Below are 24187 nucleotides of genomic sequence, written 5' to 3'. Positions count from 1 at the left end.
GAGACTTAGAAGGGCAGCAATAGAAGAATTAGGAAAGGTCATCAAGAGCAATGATGTGTCATTAGAGACCAAGGCTAAGACCATCCACGTCCTCATATCCCCAGTAAATACGTACAGATGAGAGAGTTGGACAGTGAGGAAGGCTGATTTAAAAAATGATTCATTTGAAATATGGTTTTGGAAGAGATCTCTCTGTATACCCTGAATCGCCAGGAAGATGAATGAACAGGTCCTACAGCAAACTAACCCTGACACATCACTGGAGACAAAAATGACAAAACTGAAGCCAGCCTACTTAAGGCACATCATGAGTGGGGCAGTACTCTTTGGAAAAGACAATAATAGCAGGAAAATCAGAAGGCAGCTGGAAAACAGAAAGATTAAATATGAAATGAATGGACTCCATAAGAGAAGACATAGACATGAGTCTGCAGGAGCTGAGCAGGGCTGGTGAGGACAGGACATTGTGGACCTCACTCATTCATAGTCTCTAGGAGTAACACACACACACACACACACACACACACACACACACACACACAATTGTTGCTCAATAGAGCAACAATTCTTTATTCTTGTCTCTTCTCATTCCCCAGCCTTGCAGAAAATGCTGTATAAATGCTGTTCCTGTTTTCTGAGAATGAAAGAGCTTAGCGTAACAGCAAATTTTCATGACTTGACCAAGAACTATATTCAGTTAAAATATTTTTATGGGAATTTTCCAGATGCTTTAGGCAACTGGGTGGAGAAGGGGGAGGTTCTAGTTTCTATTTTTGTAATTTTACTAATGTTTTGTCACAAAGCCTCTGATTTTTTTCCTTATTTGGAAGAAAGTTTATTTAATCTTTTGAAGCCACTTTATCACTGACTAGTTTAAATTAATGTTTTTGTGATTCTACTACTACTGTCTTATAAAGATTACAAAGATGAAATTGCAAAACTGGGAATATTCTAGCTACCTTTAAAAAGTTTCACAGTAGGTATTATATATAATTATCTTTTGAATTCTTTGAGACTCTGTAATTATCTTCTTAAAAGATTATAATTAATCACTATTCTAATATCTTATTCAGTTTTACTATCATTTAAATGTTGAAATGAGGATAGGTTATGGGATGTGTCAAGCTACAGAACTGTAATGCAGTCTACAAAAGCTATGATTAATAGCCACAATATCTTTCTTTAGTTAAAAGTAAAATTGTCTTTTAATTTATATAAGGAAATCCAGTTTTTAAACTTACAGTTATCAGAACACCCTCAAGAGGGCCCAAAATTTTTGAGTTTCTTCTCATATGTTAGGCAAAATTAATTAAAAATCCTGTTTTAAATTCACCAAAAAATGTGATGCAGTGTCCTGTGGTGGCAGGGAGGAAGTAAACATAGCCATGGTTAAAGGCACTAAACTTGACTACCTGAAAAACCCAAGATCAAGACCTACCTCTGACTTTTAACAGCCGCATGAGTTTGGAAAATTGCTTGACCTCTCCAGCTCAATCTCCCCATACCAAACTGATGATAATGCATTTTCCATAGAGTTGTTAGAAATATGTTGAGATAACGTGCATAAAGCATTCAGTACATGACTGATAGGTACTTGGGAGACTTTCAACAAATATTAGCTGTCAAAATTATTGTTACATTGGGCAATTTGAACTTTTTCAGGCTTCATAATTTCTTCCTGTTTTAACTCTAGTGTTATTCCCTTTTAGGGACTGAAAGTCTAAAACAAAAGAATATTATATAACATCTTGTTCTTTATTGTATTTATTTTAAAAACCAATATTTACGTTCTATGTGTACATTATAGTTCATCATTACTAATATTTAATTAATAATGAGGCAATTTCCTTGATATGCCTATTTTCACATGTCAATGCTTCTATGATGATAACCCATTTGGGGCGATTATAGAATTCAGTTGGCTGAGATGTGGAATATAAACAAATCACAAAATTTGAAATCATTACATCACTAGGTTTATTCAAAAGTCCAAGTAAAATATAGTTTTAACTTTTTAATTAAACCAACTATGGCAGCTGAACAAAAATGGCTTCTTTTTCTGATGTCATTCTGGAGGTGAGCGAGTGTTGCAGTGGATCAGTGGCTTAGTGCTGTTAGAGTCAGGGTGTCTGCAATTCTCTTGGTCTTTCTTCCTAGACGGATTGACTGTGGCAGCTCCAGGAATCAGGTCCAAGAGGGACGGTGATGGCTGAGGGGAACATGAGCCACCTCTGGTGATTTTTCTTTCTTTCTTTGTTATTGTAGTATAACTTACACATAGGAAAATGAAAATATCTTAAATATACCAATCAATGTGTGTTGGCAAATATATACACTAATGTGGTCATCCCATAAATCAACATACAGAATATTCCCAGCACCTCTAAAGGTTCCCTTGTGCTCCTTTTTAGTCAGTCACCTCACCCACCCCAGAGGCAGCTCTCATTCTGATTTCTGTAAGTCAAGCTTAATTTGTCTTCTTGAATTTCATAACAATGAACCACACAATATATATGTTTGGATTTTTTCACTCGACATAAACTTTTGAGATTCTCCCATGTTTTGTGTGTGTGTGTATTAAGAGATTGGACTTTTTATTGCTGAGTATATTCTATTGTCTGTTCCTTTTATGTCAGGATACCAAAAGCTTTCCTAGGAAATGTCCACTTGTATCTCATGGGTCATATCTGGTCACCTGGCCACTCCTTGCTGCAAGGGAGGCTAGGGAAGTACTTGTGTTTCTAGCTTCTACCATGGGAGGTTACAAAGGAGAAGCAGGTTGGGAATGGCTTTTGAGTAGCCAAACAACATCCACTAAAATGAATTTCCCAGTTTTAAATTTTATGATGACAGTTATATTTCATTCCTTTTATTAATAACTCCTGGTTATCTTATATATTACCATTTAAAATGCACACAACATATTCCAAAGTAAATGTAATTTTAAATTGGAAAGAAACCAGTGAAAAAATTGTAAATAGTAATATGAAACTATTTGCTTTACAATTAAGAAAATATTCTTATTATAAATTTTAAAAATAAAAATGTAAAATTATGAAATGTGTAATTAGAATACTAAAAGTTATATTGTTCAAAACTGTACTGTCCAATATAATAGCCACTAGCTACATGTAGATATTAAAATTAAAATTAAATTAAAAATTCAGTCCCTCAGTTGCACTAGCCACATTTGAAGTATGCAGTAACCACATGTGGCTAGTGGCCACCATATTAGTGGAGATACAAATATTTCTCCAGTCACTATGGAAAGTCCTGTACAACTGCACTTCTCAAGAATGAGGGGGAAAGGAAGAAATAACAGTTCATTTACCATCATTAGCATAGAATCTTAATTGATTTGGGGAACTATGAAAGAGTAATGGGTAGTATTACCACAGAAAGATTTAGTTAATATTTCAGTAAATATTAAAGCAAGAGGAGATAGAGTAATAAAATATTTATTTGTTCTTTAAATAAATATTTATTGAGCACCTCAAATGTGCCAGACTTTTGGAATACACAGCAATTGACAAATTAAACAAAGTCACTGTTTTAGGGATACTTCTGGCATGAGACCAGGAGAAACATAAAGTAAACAAATGAAGGCAGGTAGTGACAAGTGTTGTGAAAAAAATGAAGCCAGGCAAGGAATGGAGTAGGTACAACATCCAACTAGTACGAACGTTAGAAAGTGGTAGCAAAGAAACTAGACCACCAGCTTACATCATACATTAGAATAAACTCAAAATGGATAAGAGACTTAAATATAAGCCATGATACCACAGAAGTCCTAGTGGAAAACACAAGCAGTAAAATTTCAGATGTCCCATGTAGCAATATTTTTGCCGATATATCTCCTAAGGCAAGGGAAATAAAGGAAAAAATAAACAAATGGGACTGTATCATACTAAAAAGCCTCTGCATAGCTAAAGAAACCATCATCAAAATGAAAAGGGAACCAACTGTATGGGAGAACATGTTTTCCAATGATACATCAGACAAAGGTTTAATTTCCAAAATACATAAAGAAGTCATACGACTCAACACCAGGAAGACAAACAACCCAATTAAAAATTGGGCAAATTACCTGAATATATACTTCCCAAGGAGGACATACAGAGGACCCATAGACATATGAAAAAAATCTCAACATCACTTGCCATCAGAGAGATGCAAATTAAACCTACACTTAGATATCACCTCAGATCTTTCAGAATGACTATCATTAATAAATCAACAAACATTAAGTGCTGGCGAGGTTATGGAGAAAAGAGAACCCTAGTACATTGTTGATAGGAATACAGACTGGTGCAACCACTGTGGAAAATTTCCTCAAAATGTTAAAAATGGAACTGCCTTATGACCCAGTGATTCCACTGCTGGGAATATACCCTAAGAACCCTGAAACACCAATTCAAAAGAACTTATACACCCCTATGTTCATAGCAGCACTATTTACAATAGCCAAGTGTTAGCAACAACCCAAGTGCCCATCAGTAGATGAGTAGATTAAAAAACTGCGGTACATTTATACACTGGAATATTACACAGCCGAAAGAAAGGAGTCCTACATTTTGTGACAGCATGGAGGGAATTGGAGACTATTATGCTAAGTGAAATAAGCCAGTCAGCAAAAGACAAATATATATGACCTCACTTACAACTGGAATCCAATGACCAAAATAAACTAATGAGAAAAACAGAACCAGGGACATGGAAACATGGAACAGACTGACAGCTGTAGGAAGGGAGGAGGAAGGAGGAGAATGGTGGGAGGAAAGGGAAGGGACTAGTCAAAGAACATGTATGAGTGACCCGTGGACATGGACAATGGAGAGAGGACTGACTGCAGGCGAGAGGGGTGGGCTGGGTGGAGGGGAGCAAAAGGGGGAAGACTGGGACAACTGTAATAGGATAAACAAAAAGAAAGTGCTAACAGAGAAAGTGAAGGGGTAAATATGAGAGGAGATACCTTTTTAAAAAATGTATTTTATTTCTTTTTAGAGAGAGGGGGAGGGAGAAAGGGAGAGAACCCTGATGCAAGAAACAAACATCAGCTGGTTGCCTCTCATACACACCCTGACCAGGGCCCTAACCTGCAACCCAGGCATGTGCTCCCACTGGAAATGGAACCAGTGACCCTTTGATTTGTGGGATGACACCCAACAAACTGAGCCACACAGCTCAAGGTGAGAGGAGGGCACTTTTATAGGGTGTTCAGGAACAGCCTTCTCTGATAAGATGATAATTATGCAGAGGGCATTAGAAAGTGAGTTGCCTGGCTATCTAGAGAAGAACATTTCAGGCAGTGGGAATATCAAGTGCAAAGACACTGAATCAAGTACATACATACGTTTTTGAAGAAAGACCAAGTAGGCCCCTGTGGCTAGAGTAAGGCAGAGATGGCAGATGACATCAAAGACCAGATTTGGTAGGTGTTATGAGGATCTGAGGTTTACTCTGAATGATATGGAATACCATTAAAGGGTTTTGAGTAGAAAAATGACATGATGTAATTCACATTTTCTAAGGATTAGTCTGGCTACTGTGTAGAGAATATACTATGAGGAGGCAACGGTAGAAGCAGAGAGACCATTTATGACCTTAGTAAATATCAAGGTGAGAAACAATGATGGCTTGGTCCAGGGTGGTACTTGTGGAAGCAGAACAAGAAACGGGATTATGGACATATTTTAACACACTTTACTACTGGACTGAATGTGTGTTATGAGAGAAAGAGAAGAGACGAGGGTGATTGCAAGATTACTGGCCTGAAGAACATCCCATATGCTGGGATGGGGAAAACCACTGGAAGAGCAGACTTGGACATTCAGTCTGTAATACTAGCTTTGTCTTCTGACCATCTGCATCGCTGTCACATAGGCTGCTTGTTAAATGTGCAATATTCCTGTGTCCCTTAGGTCCTGCTCAGACCTGTGACCTAGGAAATTTACATTTCTGATAAACACTCCCTATAATTCATATTCACCTTAAGTTTGAGAAACACTGTAGTAGAAGGTATGAAATCAAGAAATCAATAAATGTAATCTGGACATTAACAAAATTTCAAGTTATTTAGAGATATTATAGAAATATTTAAAGATAAAAATTAAAATCACTCTTGTAAAGGAAAATCAGCAAACTTTATTATTCTAAATCATAATGATATCTGTAGACATTGCGATTGTATATTTTAAGCTAGTAATTTAGGGTATTTTTCTCTCAAAAAGCAGTAATATGTCATATGTCAGTTTATTTGTCAATATGGATGTTGGATTCAATTCCTTCTAACACAGGTAGTGTTTTCAAACTTTCAGTTAACCTTTCAATAAATCATTGCGGCAGAGTTCCAAATAGTGCTTCAGTCATTTAATTAAAAAAAAAAAGTCTGTGATGACTATTGGCTGATAACTTTATTCCAAGAGACTCTCTAGCAATGGTGAATAGACTGCTACATACATGCACACACAGGGCATATAAACACATTCAGAATTACTTTACAGAACTTCACAGTGGTGACCTCTAGTCCTGGTTTTTTGGGTGAAGGGTGGAGGAATAAAAATTAATGTGAAAATGTACATTAATTCTGGGGATATAGAAAAAGTTCAAATATATTACATTATTTTGCTCATTTTTTAAATCCTCACCCAAGGACATTCTTCCATTGCTTTTAGAGAGAGAGAAAGGGAGAAAGGATAGGGAGAGAGGGAAACATGGATGCGAGAGTATAGATTGGTTACCTCCCATGTGTACCCAAACTGGGGATCAAACCTGCAACCTAGGTGTGTGCCCTGGCCAGGAATTGAACCAGCAACATTTTGGTTACAGGACAATGCTCAAACCAACTGAGCCACACTGGCCAAGGCTATTTTGCTCAATTTTAAAGAGGCAAATAGTTTACTTAAGATCTATTTTTTAGGCTCCTTAGAGATGCAAGGAAAATTTATACTCAGATCACCTATGGCAGTGATGTTTACACAAGGATACGACGGGATACAAGTTAGCCCAGGATGTTATCTCCTGAGTCCTAGAGTTACTCTGGGTATGTCCAAGCCTGGGAAGTACGGCAGGGCAGGTCTCATGGAAAATTGGAATCATGCCTAAATTCTCTTAGTTTACAAGGCATCTTACTTTCCAAGAGTGAGAAAACATAATTAGGTCCATACATCACCATTCAAAATGAAGTGAAGTTGGTTAGAATTGCCTCATTAACTTCCAGGTCAGCTTCCTTCTGTCCCATCTTTTCAGAGGTCCAAACATTTGTAGCCCATGATATATAAGACTGGTTTCACTCAAATCCAGAACAACTGATTGAAACTCAAGGCAGTTTTCCTAAAAAGGGCATTATAAGGGTAGCCAATATCTAACATTTCACAGACTCATGGCTGAAACAGAAGAGGCCCTGGAAGATAGATTATTTGAAATCTCTTTGAATATTTAGATGAAATGTATTTGACTCTAAAAAGTACATTATATAACTCTTTTGAAAACTCATTTAGTTTATATTCTATGACTGTTTAGAGGTATAAAAATCCTTGAAGATATGAAATTAGTATAGATTGCATTCAATAATCAATTGCAATGTCTTGGATTACAGGCTTATAATTCCATTTTTGCAATAGAAATGCCTTGGATTTCTCCCTTTATTAGGTTCAGCAGGCCACTCTAAACAAATAGGAGTATTGTAAGTCATGGATAATCATTTGAAACCCAAACCTTTAACCAAAAAATATCTTAAATTTTTAAATACATTCTGTAAGCATGTATAGGGTAGGACAAAAGTAAGTTTACAGTTGTGAGTATGCAAAACAGAGTATATTCTTATATTTTTATTATTATATTATTTTCCATATGAATAACTGTAAACCTACATTTGCACGACCCTGCATTTATTCAAGTGTTCATTTTGTTTGAGTAAACATCTTAGCAAAATGGAGTAAGACTTAAACCGGGGATCTTGGACTTTTACTAGATAGAACTTCTGCTCTCCAACCATGGAAAGTTGGGCATGTCATTTAACCTCTCAAGCCTTTAGTTTCTTATTTTGTAAAATGTGGATGACACACCATTATGCTTCTTCCTATCCTTTAATTTATATACCTCTCAGCTCTAATTTTTATGCTACTAAGTAAAAATAATCATTTTTGGTTTTAGCATTTAATGTCTCCTTTTTCTTTAGTTTAACCCTAATGACAAAGGGCAGTAGTCACATTTGCAAAAGAAGCTTAATTGTATGTTCCATCAATATTTGTCTTGTGAAGATGACACTGTGTATGGATTTATGGCATTGTGTAAAATGTGAGTCAGCAATCAATGCATAGGGGAGTTCAGTGAGCACCTGCCTGACTAGAATTGGGAGCTGGTTAGGGCAGGAGGACTTAGAGTTAGAACTATAGAATAATACAGGCAAATTATGGGAGGCCTTGAATGATAGATTTAGGAATTTGACATTCATCTTATGGCAGATGAAAGTCATCTTATAATGGGATGACTTAGTGAAAATTGAATCTCAGAAAGATAATCTGAAAAGAGTTATGAGGACTAGAATGTAATGGGGAGAAATGGAGCTGACATTTCAGCCTGGAGTCTTCTAATATTTTCAAAATATCAGATCATGAGAGCCCAATCTACTGTGTTGGCCATGGACCAGAAAAAGCGGGGAAGGAGTTGTGAGACTTTGGGGGAAAAAAAGGACACGTGTAATAGATAGGACAGATGATATAGAGAATACAGTCTCCAAGATTTCAAGTTGAGGAGACTGAAAGCAAGTCATTCACTGAAACAGAAGGTTGGAAATGTTGCTACTGGAGGGAAGATCTTGAGCACAGTTTTAGGTGGTTTGCATAAGTGATGGTGGGAACTGTTCAGTGAAAAAGGTAGGCATGTGTATGATTGGCTGGTCTTAGTGAAAGGAAACATTGATATAATCTTGTTGCTTTAGAACAGCGATTTTCAACCTTTTTTTTTTGAGAAAGTTTATTTAGAAAGTCACAGAGGTAGAAGTGAGCCAAAGAAGAAATGGGCTCGGGAAACATTACAGAGGCAAAGAAGGGCACTTGGAACTTAGGAGAGAGACAGGCAAGGAAACATTCCTGGGAGAAGCGGGTAGGGAGGGGTATGTGCATGCTCCATAGAGAGAGCCGCCAACCTTTTTCATCTCATGGCACACATAAATTACTAAAATTCTGTGGGACACCAAAATATATGTATTTCACCAATCTAACAAAAATAAGTACAATCTTGATTGATTTACCAAAAAAAATAATAATAGTAATTACCCTCCCTTTTAGCTCCAGTGAATTTTTGAAAAATCAGGTACCTTAAAAATTGTAAGAATATATTCTGTTTTGCATACTCATATATAAGGGTTTTTTATACCAAGAATTAAGCAATCAGATGCAAATTTATTATGTGATGTGACCAATAACATGCAGTTCTATTATGACTGATATATTTATGGTTCAAGACAGGGCATTCACACCAGACGGCTATTGTTGTGTTGGCTGCCACCAGTTTTTAATTTGACAACCTAAGGGAAAAGAGGTCAGTACAACTGACTAAATAGTCAGGTACAGCATGTTTTAAAAATTCTTGCAGCACACAGTTGAAAATTGCTGCTTTAGAAGATTTTTGAACATTTTTAGCACTTACTGAAATAAATACCTGATTTTCTTAGTTAAAGCAGCATCTATTAACAAACAAGAATATCTTGCAGATATTCTAGGGTATCCTCCTCCTAGGCAATCACAATCTACAAATGTAATCCCTCAATCCAGGCAGTATTTAAATCGCTGTGTTATCAGAACACTTGGTTCTAGCCCGAGTTTTATTCTAAGCTTGATTGGTGATGGAATAAATCATTTTTCCTTTAATTATCCGCTTTTTTATTCCTGATAAAATGTCTAATCTCACCTGACTCCCAATTTAAGACAGGACAACATAGTATACTTGCGTGTTACAAGCTGCATAATAATGTATGCATTATGAAGTTTGAGAACAAAAAATCATTTTCAAATCTAAGCATTTCTAAATCAGCGCTACTTAAAACTAGTCTTCAATTTGTGGTAGACCTAAGGTATTTGGCCTTTTCCTTTTTCATCCCCAATTTTCACTTACATCCTTCCTATGATTGAACTCATAGTTTATTTTAGCTCACACCTGGTAATGTTTCAGTCTAACCTAGCTCTAAACGAAGGAGAAACATCATCAACCTGAAACAGTAAAATGTGAGCTACACATTTTAATGTCTCAGGTAAAAGGGTGGGGAGAAAAAAGGTGGTACTGAGGGAACAGATTTTTAAAAAATATAGTAATGTTTATTAAAATGGCTCAATTCAATCCAACAAGTGTTTACTGGGTGCATTGCACTGTGCTAGTCATTTTAGTAATGCCAAGATGAGGGATACAGTCTCTGCCCTCAAGGAGCTGGGAGTACGAGGTGAACTAAAAAGTGCAGATTTATTAAAACGCCATGCAGAGTATCTAATGGAAATACAAGAAGAAAACTGACCCTAACTGAAAACATTTTAACATACCAAAGGAGTCACATATATTAACTCATATATATTAACAACTCTTCCAAAACTTCTAGGTAAACTCAGGGAGGGTAAGTAACCTGTTCAATGTAATTCAAGCTAGAAAGTTAGTGCAACTGGCTTTGTCCCCAACGCAGGGTCCACAGCCTAGGATCCTTCCAGGACACCGTTGCTAAGGGGAACCTCCAAGGAGTGGGAGGGAATAAGTTATGACGTTACTTGCAGTTGTGATGGAGGGAACAAAGAAATCAGAAAAGCTCTTTGGGGCGGCTTGTGAGGTGGGCCTTGAAGGATGAACCGGTGATGGTGGGGGCAGGGTGGGAAGAGGCAGGACTTTCAGCTAAATAAATGATGAGAGATACTGGCTACTTTCCTAATTCTTCCAGTCGAGAAGTCAATCTAGGGAAACCTGAGGTCCCTTGGGTCCCCTCTTGCCTCCCCCCGATCTTTTCCTTTGGGGCTTTTCAGTGTTCACCAATGTCACCATTAGACAGCTGTATTTCTGTAACTCGAAAAATCTCAATGTCTTAAGAGCAACCGGAGTCCCTAGGACGCTGGATGGGGTTAAGACAGACGCCCCTGACACACCCCCTCTCCCCCACCTTCTCAGCATGACCAGCACCTGGGCAGCGTCCGTTCCCGGGGAAAGGGGCTCCCCTCCACCAGATTTTCGCTGATGGGAGGCGAGGTCCAAGACCCCCTGGTGGGTCGGCGGGCGGGGCTGACAGGGGCGAGAAGCGCGAGGGGAATAACGGCGTGGCGGGCGCACCTGCCTGGCGCGGCGTGTCTCCACGCGGCTGCGCGGACCGACGTGCCCCTCCCCTCCGGCCTTGCCGTGTGTTTACGTGGAGACGAAGATGGCGGCGGCGGTGACGGCGTTGCCCGTGCGGCCGAGGACGGTCAGCCACTGAACTCGGAGACTGGTTCCACTCCGGGAGTGGGGTGCGCCGGCCCGCCCTGCTTCCTGAGCGGCGGAGCTTAGGGTCCCACCTCCCTCTCAACCGACCTCCCTTTCCTACCCCGACCCTCCCTCTGTCTTCCCCCAGCCTTCTCCGCAGAGGCCATGGAGGACGAGGAGAGACAGAAGAAGCTGGAGTTTGGCAAAGCGAAGGTAAGAACCAAAGGCTGCGGGGCCCGCGGTGGGAGACGGTGGCTGGAAAGGGGTGGGAACGGGCCTGGGAAGCGGAGATCCTGGCAGCCCCAGTGCGCTGCCTAGGACGAGGTGCTGCAGGGTCTGCATTGCCCGCTCGCCAGACTCTTTTTCCTTTTGAAAAATCCTGGTCTTAACTACCCAGCAGATACTTCCGTGATCATTGGGTGGCGTGGCTTCTTTCTCGTGAATCCCCAAATAAAGCTGTTCTTTTACTGTATTGCTATAATTGCTTCTAAATCTCCAACCTTTTACTTTTAGGGGGAGTTTTCTGGGTAGTGCAGTCATTGTGCTTTTCAGGGTGGGGATTTGGGGCTTTTCTTCGGTGAGGGATTTGCACGCTGATCAGGATCTCGGTATTCTTAGGTGGCACGCTGGCATTCTTGGTTGTGTGATTGGTTTGTGACAGCTGCCTCATCAGTGGCTCGAGTGTGCCACAAGTGCCAGCTGTGAACTTTGCGTTAAGGGCGTTTTTAGAAGCATGGCTTTGTATGTTTGTGTTTGGAGGTCTTTGTCATGGCATGCGCTTTTGTGTTGTGTGGAATGTTAATGCAGTCTGTGAATGGAACTTCTGGGAAGGAAAGGTTCCATAGTCTAAGCAACACCTATGGAATTACCGGTTTAAATAACTGAATTACTATATGTCTCGGTAAGTCCTTATGTGTGTATTTAAATACTACTGTAAAGCAAATAATACAAAATCATACACAGGTTTTCACTGGGCTTCATGAAAAATTTGACATAGACAATATAAACTAAATGGCATTTTTTCAAAAAAATTACGTATTTGAGCATATCTTTTGGCTGGTTTCAAAGGCTCCCATCAGCCCCACAATAAATTACCTTTTATAGATTATATTCTGACCATCTTATTAGAGATGATTGTTAGTAATCATACTTGGACCACAATTAAATTGTAATCTAGTTAATTTTTTTTCTCTCTTCCTCTCTTTTTGCTTCCGTCAAATAAACAAAGAAACAAAGGAGAAGTGGTCTATGATTTCAGTAGTCATTGAAGGGCCATACTGCAGAGATGTAGTAGCAGATGCTCAACACAACGTTCTTAAATGAACGTGTATATAAACTAGCTTCATATTCCTAAAATATAGTTGGCTTTCCCACAAGCCCCTTCAAAGGTCAAAGCTTAAGTGCTTGTATATTACAAAGTGGATTATATTACTTTGGATCTATAAATGGAGGAAAAGGGGGAACAAGACATCCTCAGAAGCCCAGTGTTGCTTCCATTTCTGCAGCCCTAGGATCCGAGCAAGTGGTATGAATCCAAAGAAGTGGAGGTAAAGTGTGCATCTCTTCAAAAAGCATTGATTTCTAATTAGGCATTGTTTGTTATCTCAGAATTTTTTACTCCTTGTTCCCAGAAGTATATTTTCTAAATATGTATGAAGCAGTCCCACAAAATATACTTTACTTTAGACAACACATTTTATAATAGAGGATTTATTTAAATTGCTTTGATTTGGCAAAAAGGAATTCTAAGAGTTACTTTGTGTATATGTGTGTTCTTTGTCTTTCAAATCTGACTGTGGGGTAAAAACCTTTAACATCATTTTTTAAAAAATAAAATTTATTGGGGCAACATTGGTTAACAAACTTTTAGAGGTTTCGAGTGTATACTTCTATGATACATCATCTGTCATATTGCACTGTGTGCCCACCACCCAAAGTCACATCATCCTCTGTCATCATATATTTGCCCCCTTCTGCCCTTTACTACCCCCTCCCCACCCTCTTCCCTCTGGTAACCACCATGCTCTTCTGTGTCTATGAGTTTCAGTTTTATATCCCACATGTGAGTGAAATCATGTGGTTCTTAACTTTCTGACTGACTTATTTCGCTTAGCGTAATATTCCAAAGGTCCATCCACATTGTCGCCAATGGCAATATTTCTTTTCTTATGATTGAGTAGTATTCCTTTGTATATATTTGTGTGTGTATGTATATATACATACATATAAATATACATTTATACATATAAACTTAAATATACTTTTATATTTATTTACCACATCTCCCTTATTTAGCCCTCTATCGAAGAACATTTTGGTTGTCTCCATGTATTGGCCATCATGAATAATGTAGCAGTGAACATAGGAGTGCATATAACTTTGTGAATAATGTTTTTGAGTTTCTTGGGGAGATGCTCAGGACAAGGATTGCTGGGTCATATGGTAATTGTATTCTTAATTTTTTGAGGAACCACCAGACTTTTCTATGGTGGCTGTACCAGTATATAGTCCATGAGCAATGAATGAGAATTCCCTTCACAACCTCTCCAACACTTGTTATTACTTATCTTGTTGATAATAGCCATTCTAACAGGTGTGAGGTGGTATCTCATTGTAGTTTTGATAGCTGAAACATCTTTTCATGTATCTGTTGGCTATTTGTGTATCTTTTTGGGAGAAGTGTCTATTCAGGTCCTTTGCCTGTTTTTTAATTGGGTTTTTGTGTATGTGTATGTGTTGGGTTGTATGAGTTCTTTATATAATTTGGATATTAACCCCTTATCAGAGCTGTTGTTTGAAAATATCATCCCCAGTTCAGTTAGTTGCCTTTTTTTGTTGTTGGCAGTTTCTTTCCCTGTGCAGAAACTTTTTAGTTTGCTATAGTCCCATTCATTTATTTTTTCCTTTATTTCCCTTGCCTCTGGGATCAAATTCATAAAATGTTCTCTACAACCAAGGTTCGTAACTTTAGTGCCAGTTTTTTCTATGTAATTTATTGTTTCAGAGCTTATATTTAGGTCTTTGATCCATTTTGGATTAATTTTTGTATATGGGGACAAACTGTAGTTTAGTTTCATTCTTTTGTATGTGGCTTTCCTATTTTCCCAGCACCATTTATTGAAGAGGATTTCTTTACTCCATTGTGTACTTTCGGCTCCTTTTTCAAAAATTATTTGCCCATATACACGTGGTTTTATTTCTGAGCTCTAAATTCTGTTCCATTGGTCCACTTGTCTGTTTGTCTGCCAATACCCTACTGGTTGATTATTGTAGCTCCATAGTATAATTTGAACTCAGATAATGTGATACCTCCAACTTTGTTCTTTTTCCTCAGAATTGCTTTGGCTATTTGAGGTCTTTTGTGGTTCCATGCAAATTGGATGATTTTTTTTGTTCTATTTCTTTAAAAAATGTCATTGGGATTTTGATGGGGATTACATTAAATCTGTGTATTGCTTTGGGTAATATGGCCATTTTAACTATGTTGATTCTTCCAATCCATGAACACAGATGGAATATCTTTCCATTTCATTATGTCTTTTTCAGTCTCTTTTAATAATGCTTTATAGGTTTTAGTATATAGGTCCTTCACATCCTTTGTTAAATTTATTCTTAGGCATTTTATCCTTTCTGGCGCAATTGCAAAAGAACTTGCTTTTTTTTCTAGTTTCTTTTTCTGAAGTTTTATTATTGATGTATAGGAAAGCAGTACTTTTCTATACATTGATTTTGTATTCTGCAACTTTACTTGTTTATTGTTTATAATAGTTTTTTGGTAGTGTTTTTAGGGTTTTCTGTATATAGAAGCATGTCATCTACAAACAGAGACACTTTTACTACTTCCCAATTTGGATGCCTTTTATTTCTTTCTTTTGCCTGATTGCTCTGGCCAGGACTTCCAGAACTATGTTGTATGAATGGTGAGAGTGGGCATCCTTGTCTTGTTCCCAATCTTAGAGGAAGAGCTTTCAGTTCTTCACCACTGAGTGTGAGGCTAAGGGTTTGTCATATTTGGCCTTTATTATGCTATTTAATTATTTTAATGATAAATTGATGTATCTTATCAAATGCTTTTTCTCTATTGATAATATCAAAAATTTTATCTTTTGTTTTGTTAATGTGGTGTATTACATTGATCAATTCATATATGTTGAACCATCCCTGTACCCCTGGAATGAACTCCACTTGATCACAATATATTATTTTCTTACTATATTATTGTATTTGATTTGCTAATATAGTGGTACCTTTCTTAGTACTCGTCATTAATTTGTTCTGGAACTCATGGAACTGATGAGTACTAAAGGATGAAGCATTTTCTCTTGTGGGGCAGTGTGGGGACTCATACAAGTTCTGGAAAGTGCCCACGAGTGGCAAGCAAGCATCAAGTGCTGAAACATTTTTTCCTCGTCATAATGCAAGTGCAGGGTTTGACGAGTTCTGAAGCCGGCGAATACTGAGATTTGACTGTATTTTGTTTAGGATCTCTGCATCTGTGTTCATGAGAGATATTGGTGGTAGTTGTTCATTGTTTTTTTTGTTTGTTTGTTTGTTTATGTTATCCTTGCCAGGTTTTGGTACCAAGGTTATGTTGGCACCTAACACATACAAAATGTGTTAGGAAGTGTTGCCTTTTCTTCAGTTTTTTTGGACGAGTTTGAGAAGCACAGGTATCAGATGTTCTTTGATTGTTTGGTAGAATTCACTAGTGAAACCTGGACTTATATTTTTGGGAGGTTTTTGATGGTTGATTCAGTTTTCATTTTGATCAGTCTATTTAGATTTTCCAGTTCTTCATGATTCAGTCTAGGAAGGTTATGTATAGTTATAGGAACTTAGCCAGTTCTTCTAGGTTATTGAATTTGGTGGCATATACTCTTTCATAGTATTTTTGTATGATCCTTTGTATATCTGTGATGTTTGTGGTAACTTCTCTTTCATTTCTGATTCTGTTTATATGAGTCTTTTCCCTTTTTCCTTAGTGAGTGTAGCCAGGGGTTTGCCAATTTTACTAATCTTTTCAAAACTCCAACTGTTTGTTGTATTAATTTTTTGTATAATCTTTTTCTTCTCTGTTGCATTCATTTCTGCTCTCATTTTTATTATTTCTTTCTGATGACTTTGGGTTGCTTTTGTTCTTCTTTTTCTAGTTCTTTAAGATACAATGTTAGGTTGTTTACTTGGGATTTCTTTAGGCTTGTAATGATATAAACATCTCTCTTATTACTGCTGTCATGGCATCCCAGAAGTTCTGATACATCATACTGCCATTCCCATTTGTCTCTACATCTTTTGATCTCACCTATTATTTCTTCTTTGACCTAGTCATTTTTTACTAGTATGTTGTTTAATCTCCACATATTTGGGTTTCTTTACTTCCTTTTTGCAGTTGATTTCTAATTTCAAAGCATTGTGGTCAGAGAATATGCTTGGTGTGATTTTAATCTTCTTACATTTGTTGGGGCCTGTTTTGTGAACCACCATATGGTCCATCCTTGAGACTGTTCCAAGTGCACTGGAGAAGAATGTGCGATCAGATGTTCTGGGATGAAAGTCTCTGTGTGTGTCAATTATGTCCATTTGGTCTAATGTGCCATTTATGGCTGATATTCTTTATTGATTTTCTGTTTGTGTGATCTGTGTAGAGCTGTCAGTGGAGTAGTAAGGTCCCCAACCCTATTGTGTTTCTGTCAGTTTCTCTCTTTAGTTTTGTTAGTGGTTGCTTTATATGTTTTGGTGTTCCCCGATTGGGTGCATATTAATATTAAGAAGTGTTATGTCTTAATATTAAGAAGTGTTATGTCTTCTTGTAGTGTCCCCTTTATCATTATAATATGTCCCTTTGTTTCTTGTTACCTTTGTTATCTTGAAATCTATTTTGTCTGATACAAGTATAGCTACACCTGCTTTTCTGTGAATGTTACTTGTTTGGAGAATCATTTTCCACCCTTTCACTTTGAGTCTAACTTTGTCTTTGCAGCTTAGACATGTCTCCTGAGGGCAGTGTATGGTTGGGTTCTGGTTTTGATCCAGCTACTCTTTGCCTCTTTATTGGTGAATTCAGTCCATTTACATTTAGGGTAATTATTGATGTGTGAGGATTTCTATAGCCATTTTGTCTTTTGTTTTCTGGTAGTTCTGTGCCTCCATTGGTTCTTTTCTGTTGTGTTTCTGTCTGTTTTTGTTTGGTGGCATTCCATACTTCTTTCCTCTGTTTCCTCTTTTTTAAGCTGCGTCTCTCAGTTTTGCTTTGTCTGTGTGTGTGTGCGTGTGGTTACCATTAGGTTTATGAAAAAGAACATTTTATATACACAATGTTCTCTTTTCTTCTGAATGCATATGATCTCCATCATTTAATGTATTGTCCTTGGGTATAGGACATATCAGATATTAAACTGATAAGAACATATACTACCCTAGATCTTAGCCAAAAGACTGAGAAGTGATTAACATTTACTTTTATTGTAGAAGATTATTTTTCTCTAGAGTTGAGCCCAACTTTTTTGGTCAGAAGTAATCTGTGACTGTAGGCATTAACTATATCATATAGAAACACTGGGAACAACCTTCAAAGAATATTAGGATAATTGTTTTCTAAATTATATAATTGTGATAGGATATTATGCAGCATTAAGATTATGAAGACTGATAGGAACATGGAAATAGGTTATATATTATTTCAGTCCTATAAACATGTACTATTAGATGAGGACTTCAGAAGCTTGGGTTGGAAATGTAAAGTCATTCAGCAAACCTAGAATGAGCTTCTCTTCTGCAGAGGAAATACTGAGGTAGTGACAGTCTTCGTTCTCATGCTGCTCACAGTGCAGTGGGAGAGGGAGACAGGGTAATACATACAGTGAGTGGAGGAGTTACACTAGGATTTGGGGTGAATCTTTTTCACTTGTTAAAATGTATTCAATGCTACTACATTATTTTTAAGGTTTTAACAAGGAAGTCTGTTAACATTGATAAAAATGCAGCCAGCATTGTGCCTGTCAAACACTAGGTACTCAAATGAGTATTTGCTTAATGAATGAATGAGCAGAATCACTATGTGTTGTTAATGGATACTACCTTATTAACATGTTGTAATTTAATATCAGCAATCCAGAATTCTGTTAATTGGAAGTCTGATATTGCTGGCATCAGAAATCACTTAAAATTATCATTTCCAAACTTATTTAGATATTTAGTTTTCTAAATGTCTTATTTGTTCATTAGACTTAAATATTGTATTTGATAACCTGGTTTTACAAACCATAAATTTAAATCTTTTCTTGGTGTTTGATAAGCTGTTCACTGGAAAACTTTCTGCATATAGACCTTATAAATGATCATTTTAAAAAAATGACTTGTATACAGTATAGTATGCTTTATAAAAAGTTTTATGCCATCCAAAATCTGCAGTGATGGGAGAATATATTTTGGTATAGTAGCCATTAAAGTAATTCTTCAAAGACTTTCTGAGTTGGGAAAATGCTCCCAAATAATATGAGATTAATAAAAATGCTACCAAAAAAATATATGAGGTCTGTCCAGAAGGTATCCAGCCATGTAATATTTTAAAAAATAGAGACATTTGCTGAAGAAGATGCAAGATATAAGAAATATTGTACATAGGTCAGTGATGCCTCAGTCTCCTTCAAAGTAGGCACCTTGGGACCTCACACACTTTTCCCAGTCGCCATCATCAGCTTCATTGTATTTTCCTGAATTTCATCAACAGTCTTGAAAAATCTCTTCCCTTTCACAGGTGATTTTAGTTTTGGAAAAAGCCAGACGTCACAGGGTGCCAAATCTGGGCTATAGGGGGGCTGAGTCACCTTGGTGATATGATGTTTCCGAAAAAAACTGCACGAGACATGATGTATGAGCTGGCATGTTGTTATTGAACTGCCAATCACCAGTTGCCCATAGCTGTGGCCTTCTGAGTCATCCAAATAGTTTCCATGGAAGAATGTTCAAGCCTAATGCAAAATTCGATACAGGTTCATTGCTCAACTCAGTCATTTTGAATTCGAGGCTACACAGCACATGTGCTCACTCAGTGGCGTCTACTGCCCCCACTGACTAGTACAGTGAAGTCATCATTGTTCACACATGCACATTCCAGTCCACTCTCCTTGGCTGCCAGGTTACATTAGTGTCACATAAACTTTTCTCTTTATACTGACAATAGCTGGACTTTTTCCAGACAGATCTATTATGTACATATTTATATATGAAGACACCTGAAACAAAAATCCACCAACATGTAAATGATGGTTATCTTTGGTAGGTAGGTTATAGGCATTTTTAATTTTCTGTACACTTTTAGCCTTTCCAAATTCTTGTCAATATATTTCTTTTATGATCAGTAAAAATATGTTTAAATGCCATTTAAAAAAAAACAGCTTATCAGATGTAGCATGTTGAAGAACATGTTATGCAGAACAAGAAAATGAGACACAGAATAACTAGGTTTCGTGAGGACCTTCACTTTAGTGTAATCCTGATACTGTAATTCTTATTCCAATGATGCTTGTATTATACAAGGGAACACCCAAAAAACCCTGGAATTTATGGATAAAAAATTGTATTTTTTTCTTACATGTGTAACACTTAAGTCACCTTCAAAGTGCTCTCCAGTTGATGCAGTGCACCTGTTGAGATGTTTTTTCCACTGCTCAAAACAGTTTTTGAACACTTTGATTTTGATGCCTTTTAGTGCCTCTGCTGTTTTTGTTCTCCCTCTTCCACATTGGCTAAAGGTTTCCCTTTAAGGGTTTTTGTCATCCAGGGAAACAAAAAAGGTTGCTCAGGATGAGACTGGGTGAATAGGGAGAGTGGAACACCGGGGTCATGCTGTTTTTGGTCAAAAGTGGCCGAACACACAATGCAGCGTGGGCAGGTGCACTAGTACTCACTCATCATGAAATGGGCAAACGTCTTGAAAGAGTCTTCAGAAAAAATTCTCTGAAGCTGAGTGCAGCCTCTCACAACAATGCCAGCTGGTACACTGGTACAGATAGGTTCCTAGAACACTCACATAGCAGAGGAAGCCTGTACTACAAGGGGCCTGCCCTCCAGAAGATAATTCTGTTTGTTTCTCGGTCCTCTCTCATATAGTTGGGATTCTGTACTTTCAGACATTTATAGATCTTTCTGTTTTTTTGTAGTCTTTACCAATTTTCTTTGCTGTCAGTTCTCATTGCTATGGACATGCTCATCTTCCCTTGTCCTTCTCATCTGCCTCTGACCCTAACTTGCTATTTTAGATTTCCTATAACTAGAAAACTTACTGAGTTAGGTAAAGTGGTTTGTAAAAATCAAGGGCCAGTAGAGCCTGGTGAATGAGCTTTATAGACAATTCAGTTTTTCTGTTACATGTTGGTTTTTTAGTTTGCTCTGAGGTCCTCAGCTACTTCCTCAGTGTTGATGTTGCAAGAACCTTAGCTATGGAGGTGTGACACATTACTGCATTGTTAAGTAAATATTTTCAGAGCTAGACTCACGCCATTTACAGTGTGCTGGCAGGGACGGCATGACATAGGTTGCCCTTGTGTTGAACCAAACTATTCTAACTCCACTTTAAATGATTCATTTTTTTCCAAGTCAAATTATTTGCTATGTTACATTAAAGTATTGTAATATTAGTAAATAAAGTTAGAGGACAGTGTGTATTTAGAATAAAATTATTACTCCTGTAAAGCCACAGGAAGTATAATTTTTAACATTCTATTTATTCTATACTTTTAATGTTGTAATATAGCAGGATTCAGTAAAACCAAAGTCTTGTACCAGCTATTTAGAATTTATGTAATTGGCATCTGATGAATAATTATTAAAATTTTGCCTATAATGTTCAGAAAGTAGTAACTATAATTTTTTCTGTATGTTTAAGGAGCATTTTTAGTTGAAAGTAGTGTCAATTTTATGCAAAAAGAACAGTGCTCTTTGCAAGCTGTATACCATATTTTTTGGACCATAAGATAAGATGCACCTAGGTTTTAGAGGAGGAAAATTCTAAAAAAAACTTTTAAGCAAAAAATGTAAAATATTTAATAACATAAGTAACATAATATTTCACCAATGTAAATGTAAACAGATCTCAACAGCAGCATTAACAACCATTATGCCTCCCAAATTGGGGGTGGGGATGGGGGAAAGTACGTCTTACAGTCCAAAAAATATGGTATTTGGTTATTAATAGTAGACAAAGTTAGTTTTGGTGTAAAATTGTTCTTTGCATATTTCAGATACACTGTTCCACCACCCAATTCCTTTAAACTTTCCAGTTCTTTTTACTCTTACATGTGACAAATCTGACCTAGCTTTCAAGGTAGATACAGCCGTTTGATACCTCAACGTTTATTGTAACAGTGATGCATTGTCTGTGGCTTAAAAACTAATCTATGACCTTTAGGCTTCCTTGAAAAAACACATGATTTTAGATTATAAGCTTTAAAAGAGATAATATGGTGGAATGAATGGGTAGGACAGGCTTCTTCAAGTGTGTAGTACTGAAGAAAGATTTCTAAGGCAGATCCAAGCAGTGGCAGAAACCGGGACAGGGAAGTAATTGGGTAAAAGAGTCATAAGATCCAGAGAAGAGAGACTTAGCAAGTAGGCCTGTGGTGTCCTGTCAGTGAAACTCAAACTCGAATGAGGACATGGGAGAGAGGAAGTGAAAAGAGTAGCTATATCCAAGTGACTGGAGTATGACAAAATTGGGGCAAAAAGTATTTTCAAGCAAAAACAATTTTATATATAAAACTTTTATGATAAGAGCTAAACTATGAGGCAAAATATCTATTATAGACTACTGATTATTGAAATGTAAGTGAATTTCTTCTAATATGGAAGCTAGAAAAAAATCTCATGAACTGTTAAATATTCAATGATAAGGAAAACTTTATTTGACAGTAAGATTTTACTAAAATTGAAATTAGGCATCTTTGGTTATCATCTCTTTAAAATCTAAAGTTTAAGCTTCAGAATTTTATAAAGTTTATTTATAAAGATAGCTCTGCACTGTGTGTGTGTGTGTTCACAATGCTGCTCTCTGGCACCAGGACTTGGGAGACACTTACTTGTGCATTTGTTCAGCTGACATTTTTGGATGCCTACGACTGCAGCTATGGACTTCTACTTAGCACGCATATATTTCGGTGATCACAAATTGTCTGTGCCTTACTGTGTGGGGGGATAATCATCTCATAGTACAGGAATCTCAACAGGTGTTTTGAAGAAGCAGAGAGAAAATGATTGAGAGGTTTTCGTGTTCTTCTGGTGCTAGGTGTAATTATTTTTTTAAATTGAGGTGAAATTCATGTAACAAAAATGATCTCAAAATGAACAATTCAGTGGCATTTAGGATATATACAGCATTGTGCAACTACCATTTCTATACAGTTCCAGAACATTTTTGTCATCCCAGTATAAAACCCTGTACCCATTAAGCATCTACTCTTCATCCCTCCTCTCCCTAGCCACCACTAATCTGTCTTCTATTTCTATGGGTTTATCTATTCTAGATACTTCAATTAAATGGATCATATAATATTTGACCTTTAGTGTCTGGGGTTTTTCTTTCACTTCGTGTAATGTTTTCAAGACCATCCATCCATGTTGTTGTATATATCAGCACTTTATTCCCTTTTCTGGCTGAATAATATTCCATTGTCTATATATACTACATTTTGTTTATGTATCTATTGATGGGCATTTGAGTTATTTCCACCTTTTGGCTATTTTGAATAGTGCTGCCAGGAATGTTTGTATACAAGTATTTGACTACCTGTTTTTATTTCTCTTGTGTATATACTTAGGAGTAGAATTGCTGAAACGTATGGGAATTCTGTGTTTATCGAGGAACCACCAAACTATTTTTTTCATAGTGACTTACCATTTTACATTTCCATCAGCTCTGTGTAAGGGCTCCAGTTTCTCCATATCCTCACCAACATTTGTTGTTTTTTTGGTTTTTTTTTTTTTGTTTTTTATGGCTGTTCTAGTGGGAGGTAGTATTTCATTGTGATTTTTATTTGTGATGACTAAGATGTTAAGCGTCTTTTCATGTGTACTTGTTGGCCTTTTGTCTGTCTTTGGAGAAATGTCTATTCAGGTTCTTTGCCCATTTTTTAATTAGATTGTTACCAAATTTTATATTTTTTAATTATTTATTACATTTATGTTATATATATTTCTATATACAGAGAGAGTGAGAACATGGGTGCCCAGGCAGACGTGAGAGAGGGGCAGATATGAGAGACACACATCTCCAGTCAGATTACTTTCCATCTAGGTTTTTTTTAAGCCTTTAGGGCTCTGCCCAAATCTAAACTGTTGCTTCTTTTGAATAGTAGAGTTGATTAGAGCATGATGCTGATGCTAAAGTTTGATTTCTGTGTGGGCCAGTGAGTCATTCCATTCCATGGCCAGCTGTTCTGCAAGTGCGTGCAGTTGGTCCAAGGGGCACCTGCTGGGTTTTTGGCTCAGTCCATTTTCACTGTGGAGAAAAATAGCCTAGTCTCTTCAGTAGCAAAAAGGTCTGTCATTTTCATCTGTGAACATTGTAAGTCTATACAGATACTTCACTAGCGTAAGACATTTTTTGTTGTTGTTGTCATAGTGTTTCCCCTTTTAATTCTAGTGTTTTGTGGGAGTGCTCACCAAAATATAACTTAAGATACTTAATGCATGTCTAGGTATGCTACATAAAGCTCTGGCTGATTTGCACATGTATGTAACCCTATTCAGAAACATCATT

The 24187-nt window shown here is 37.1% G+C and overlaps 1 protein-coding gene and 1 pseudogene across 6 annotated transcripts in view; one reads left to right on the top strand and one right to left on the bottom strand.

Moving 5' to 3' along the window:
• Positions 1 to 11386: 11386 nt before the first annotated feature.
• AKAP9 (A-kinase anchoring protein 9) overlaps positions 11387 to 24187 on the top strand; it is a 169390-nt gene continuing 156589 nt past the window's right edge. For all 6 annotated transcript variants that reach the window (XM_045827242.1, XM_045827244.1, XM_045827246.1 and 3 more), the window contains exon 1: positions 11387 to 11646. In XM_045827242.1, coding sequence (XP_045683198.1) covers positions 11599 to 11646 — 48 coding nt within the window. In that variant the 5' untranslated portion in view covers positions 11387 to 11598. The remainder of the gene's footprint in view (positions 11647 to 24187) is intronic.
• Positions 17771 to 17880, bottom strand: LOC123812318 (annotated as a pseudogene).

The sequence above is a fragment of the Phyllostomus hastatus genome, unplaced genomic scaffold (assembly GCF_019186645.2).
Source record: "Phyllostomus hastatus isolate PE091 unplaced genomic scaffold, TTU_PhHast_1.1 phas_scaffold_78, whole genome shotgun sequence".
Lineage (NCBI taxonomy): Eukaryota > Metazoa > Chordata > Mammalia > Chiroptera > Phyllostomidae > Phyllostomus > Phyllostomus hastatus.
This window is presented reverse-complemented; position numbering and strand designations above follow the sequence as displayed.